We start from the raw sequence: 4,963 nt of genomic DNA on the forward strand, positions 1-4,963 counted from the left end.
TCAATGGCCTGGATTATTTGATTAATTTGAACGGCGTCATTTATTAGGCTTAGAGGCTGGATCGGGTTTAAGGGGAGTCGGTTCAGGGTCGGGTTAAATGGGTACTGGGTTGTATCTTAGCCGTTGGATGTGAGGAATGGAAGGTTGAGATTGGTTGACACTGAAACGACGTCGTTTTAGTCGTCTTTGAGGTCTGAATTGAACTGACCGGGTATGGCCTGGGTATTGGGCTGGTTTTAGTTAGGTATTAGGTGTATTTGTGTTTGGGCTTCGGTTTTTGGCCCAATTTTGATTTCCCCCCTCTTTCATTAGTCATTTTCATTTTCTTTTCTTCCAAAATTAAAGCTAAAATCTCAATTAGATTTAAAAAAACTAATTAACTTAAAAAAGATTAATTAACTTTAAATAATACCTATCACAAATAATTAAACACCAAATTAAAAGAAAATAAATCACAAAATTTGACATTAAACACTAATAATGCACAAATACGTTATTTTTTTGTGAAATTTTCATTTTTATAAAACAACAATTTACTTAATTAATGTAAAAATATAAAACTAAATTCTAAATGCAGATGTTATATTTTTTTTGTATTTTCAATGCATTAATAAGATTAAAAAAATGCATAAAATATGCAAACAATCAGGAAAATTGCACAGTAATTCCTAGAATAACACATAATTAAAGAAAAGGACCTAAATTTGAGAATTCTTTTGGAGTAATTCATGTGAGGCAAAAATCACGTGCTCACAGGAGGAACATTGCTAATGCGGTCCGCGTTCCATTTTGTGCGAACCGCAATAGAATCCACCACGGCCACGGTGCATTTTCTGTGGCCCGCGGTGGCCAACTTTAGGGAGTAGATTGTTTCAGCCAAGAGCCTTAGTGCGGCCGCACTCGATTTTGTGCGATCCGCACTAGCCCCGCCCGGGTATTTTTGTCCAAAATTTTAAGCCTAGTATAAATAGTTTCTTCTCCAATTTAGGTCATCAGTTGTATTTTAATGATCAACTACGCTCATGAACAATACTCCTTTTCTATTTTGAGTAATTTTAGCTTAGTTTCATCATTGAATCTTCAAGTTTTATCTAGAAATTAAATATTATGGGTTTTTCTTCATCTATTTCTTTGTTTTCATCTATAATCATGAGTAGCTAGACCCATTAGCTAGGGTTGTGGCTCAACCCTAGTGTGGGTAATTGAAGGGTCTTGTGTTTTAAGGCTTGAATGTCTATGGGTGTTTAATATTTGGACTAATTTATGGTTTAAATGTTGAATTAGTGGTTTCAAACACTAGTTTATGCCTAGTTGATTTTGGCTCTTCTTGAGAAAGAGAGCCTAAGTCCATGAAATTGGTCCAACAAGGAATTGGGGTGTATTCAAGAGATTGATAGCCACAATTAAAGGGTTAAACCTAGAGATAGTAATACCCGACTTGAACCTTTATTGCTTGCACAAATTATCATACCCAATTGGTCTTGAGAAAGACAATTAGGGCGAATTCACTCGAACTACCGAGAGGTATAGAGTGAGTAGAATCGTGCAATGGTTATATTATACTCCCCAAATATGACAATCTAGCCTTAGACTCGAGAATCTGTCAATTACCCACCTAGGAGAAAGTCACTTCCCTAGTGCCTTTTACCTATTTAAACAACCTTCAATAGTTTACTCTTAGCTTCAGTTATCCTAATTTAGCATCTCAGTAGTATAAAACTAGAAGTAATATCAAAACCAATTATTAATATAAGTGCAATTAGGAACAATTACGCAACTCCAGTTTAGATAGAAACTCAACTCCACTCTCTAGCTCCCTGTGAAAATCGATCCCGACCTTCTCGAGTAAAATCTTCTTCGACCACTCTTGCTACTTTGTAGTAGTACAGGGTTGGCCTCGATCACTTTTTGGCGCTGTTGCCGGGGAGCTAACGGTTTTGGCTATCTATCTAAATAGTTTTGTGTATTGTTCTTTTATCCTTCTACGCTACTAATTTTTGCGTGTCACAACTTTAGGTACAAAATGGCAGCAAACAACAATGACCTTCTTGGAAATGTGATTGTGGAGGAGAAGGTAGATGATGTCGGAGATTATGAGGTGTCTCTTGTACCTCAAGGACAACGTAGAAGCCGCCAGGACAATGCCAATGACATTATTGTAGACCCTCCTCCGCCACCTCCAATAGTGGCTCCTCGAGTGCTTCCAAACCAAGGTTATGCAAGTGCAATTGTCCCACCCCGGATCTGGGCGGGTAATTTTCAAATTACCAATGTGATGCTGACATTGCTGGAGCAGCGTGGGTATTTCACGGGCGCTGCCAATCAAAATACTTACAAATATCTCAAGGGTTTTGTCAATATTTGTTGGGGGAGCAAGCAAACTAATGTGTCCGAGGATGCACTTCGGTTGAGACTTTTCCCATTTTAACTTAGAGGGAAGGCATTGGATTGGCTTGCGCGACTTCCCAACCATTCCATCACTACTTGGGATGAGTTGGTGGATAAGTTCATCGCAAAGTTTTTCTCACCGTAGCATATGGCAGCATTGAGAGATGAGATCTTGGCTTTCAAGCAGGAGCCCACTGAACCATTACATGAAATTTGGGAGCACTATAGAACAATGGTAAAGGAATGCCCCAATAATGATATGACTGAGGCGATGATCCAACAGACTTTTTACCCGGGCATTAACACAACAAACTAGTGCATAGTGAACCAACTTTTTGGGGGCAACTTCATGAAGATGACTTATGATGAGGCTTGTGACATTCTTGACGAGATGGCTGACACTTCCTCCGCTTGGCAAAGTAGAGACAATGTGCCCCAGGGTGACCCCACGGTCACTCATTTGCAAAAAAAGTTACATGATCATGGGCAGGCTATAGCTGAGCTGACAACTACAATGAACCAACTAGCAAAGGTACAGTTGCAAAAAGTTCATAATCCATGCCAAGTGAATGCCATGGAGGGTGTCAACATTCTAGTCAACAAAAGAAGACAAAGAGGTCAACAGAACCAAGGGAATTCGGAGCAATTTGACAATGATTGTGGTGGATTTCAAGATGATGGTTATATTGGGCAGAATAAAGAGGTGCAATACGTGAACAACTATCAAGGCTAAAGGGGCAATTCTTCCAACCAATAACAATAGAGGCCCCAAGGCAATTGGGGCAATCAACAATAACAAGGCAATGGTAATTGGGGGAATAACAACCAAAATTCCAATTGGGGCAACCAGAACAATAATAAGAACAATCAGGGTAATTGGAATGGCAACAACAATAACTGGAATGGTAACAACAATCAAGGTGGTTGGAACAATGACAATCAAGGAAATCGGAGGCAAGGCTTTCAAAGGCCCCCAATATACCAACAACCGAACAATCCGCCCCCATTTCCATCCCAAGGTGCTAGTTCTTCCAACAATGACATGGGGAGAATTGAAATGATGTTTGAACAGATGATGAAAAAGACTGCGGATTTCGATGCTTAGTTATCTTCCCACAATACTTCAATTAGAAATTTGGAGGTGCAATTAGGCCAAATCTCACAGTCCTTGAATGCTCTCACTAAGGGGGCTCTACCAAGTGATACGATAGTAAACCCGAAGCGTAGGAACAATCATGTTATGGCGGTAACTACAAGGAGTGGACGAGGCGGTGATGTGAATGCCTCAAAATAAAAGCAAATTTTGAGAGACAAAGTTGAGTTACAAGAAGATGAAGTCCCTTTGGTGGTTGAAAATGTGATTGATGAGAATATGAATGAAGAAGCGAGGATTGATATTCAAGATGCCGAGGTGGAAACTTAAAATGACATGAACCCGTCTAGGGAACACGTAATAGACATGTCGGAGCCAGTTGTGCCTAAAGCCAAGGCTCTTTTGCCAAGGCCACCTCCACCTTATCCTCAAAGGCTCACGAAGCAGAAACATGAGAATTAGTTTAAAAAGTTCATTGACATGATGAAGAGTTTATCCATTAATATGCCTTTGGTGGAGGCTCTTGAACAAATGTCGGGCTATGCTAAATTTATGAAGGACTTGGTGACAAAGAAACGATCCATGGATTGTGAAACTGTAAAGATGACCCACCAAGTTAGTGCAATAGTGCATTCAATGGCCCCGAAGCTTGAAGATCCCAGTGTTTTCATCATTCCTTGCACCATTGGGAGTGCGGACTTTGCTAAGGATCTATGTGATTTGGGGGCAAGTATCAACTTGATGCCTTACTCAGTTTTCAATACTTTTGGTATTGGGAAACCAAGGCCGACTTCAATGAGATTGCAAATGGCGGATAGAACGATGAAGAGACCATTGGATATTATTGATGATGTCCTTATCCGGGTGGATAAATTTATCTTGCCAGCTGATTTTGTGATCTTGGATTGTGAGGTAGATTATGAAGTTCCAATCATATTGGGGAGACTTTTCCTCGCCACTGCAAGGCCTTAGTTGATGAGGAATCAGGGGAACTCACCTTCCGGGTAGGTGATGAAAAAGTGGTTTTTCATGTGTGCAAGTCAATGAAACAGCCCAACAGTTCCGAGGTGTGATCTTTTATGGACATTGTCACAGCAATGATAGTTGATGATACAAGTGCAATGATCAATGTGGAGGACCCTCTAGAGGACGTATTGTTGAATCTTGATGTCAATGAGGATGAGGGCTGAGTGGAGTGCATGAATGCTTTACATGGGATGGGCTCTTACTCTTATGAGCCTAGGAAATTATGTTTGGACCTTGAGAATAGGAAGACTCCACCAACAAAACCTTCAATTGAGGAACCTCCGATGTTGGAGTTGAAGTCGTTGCCTCCACATATCAGGTATGAGTTCTTAGGCCCTAGTTCTACTTTGCCATTTATTCTTTCCTCTTGTCTTACTAACATGCATGTTGATGCCACATTGGTGGTGCTTTAAAAGCAGAAAAAGGCAATTGGATGGACTTTAACTGTATTCGGTA

At 40.2% G+C, this 4,963-nt stretch overlaps 1 protein-coding gene across 1 annotated transcript; it reads left to right on the forward strand.

The window, feature by feature from the left end:
- Positions 1 to 4,084: 4,084 nt before the first annotated feature.
- LOC138891075 (uncharacterized) lies at positions 4,085 to 4,453 on the forward strand. Its single transcript, XM_070174058.1, has one exon. The coding sequence runs from the start codon at positions 4,085 to 4,087 to the stop codon at positions 4,451 to 4,453; it is 369 nt and encodes a 122-aa protein (XP_070030159.1).
- The last annotated feature ends 510 nt before the right edge of the window (positions 4,454 to 4,963 follow it).

This window comes from Nicotiana sylvestris, chromosome 1, assembly GCF_000393655.2.
Source record: "Nicotiana sylvestris chromosome 1, ASM39365v2, whole genome shotgun sequence".
Taxonomy (NCBI): Eukaryota; Viridiplantae; Streptophyta; class Magnoliopsida; order Solanales; family Solanaceae; genus Nicotiana; species Nicotiana sylvestris.

Bases quoted from the DNA above. Each gene is read 5' to 3' on its own strand.
- LOC138891075 (XM_070174058.1), top strand. From the start codon at position 4,085: ATGACCCACCAAGTTAGTGCAATAGTGCATTCAATGGCCCCGAAGCTT.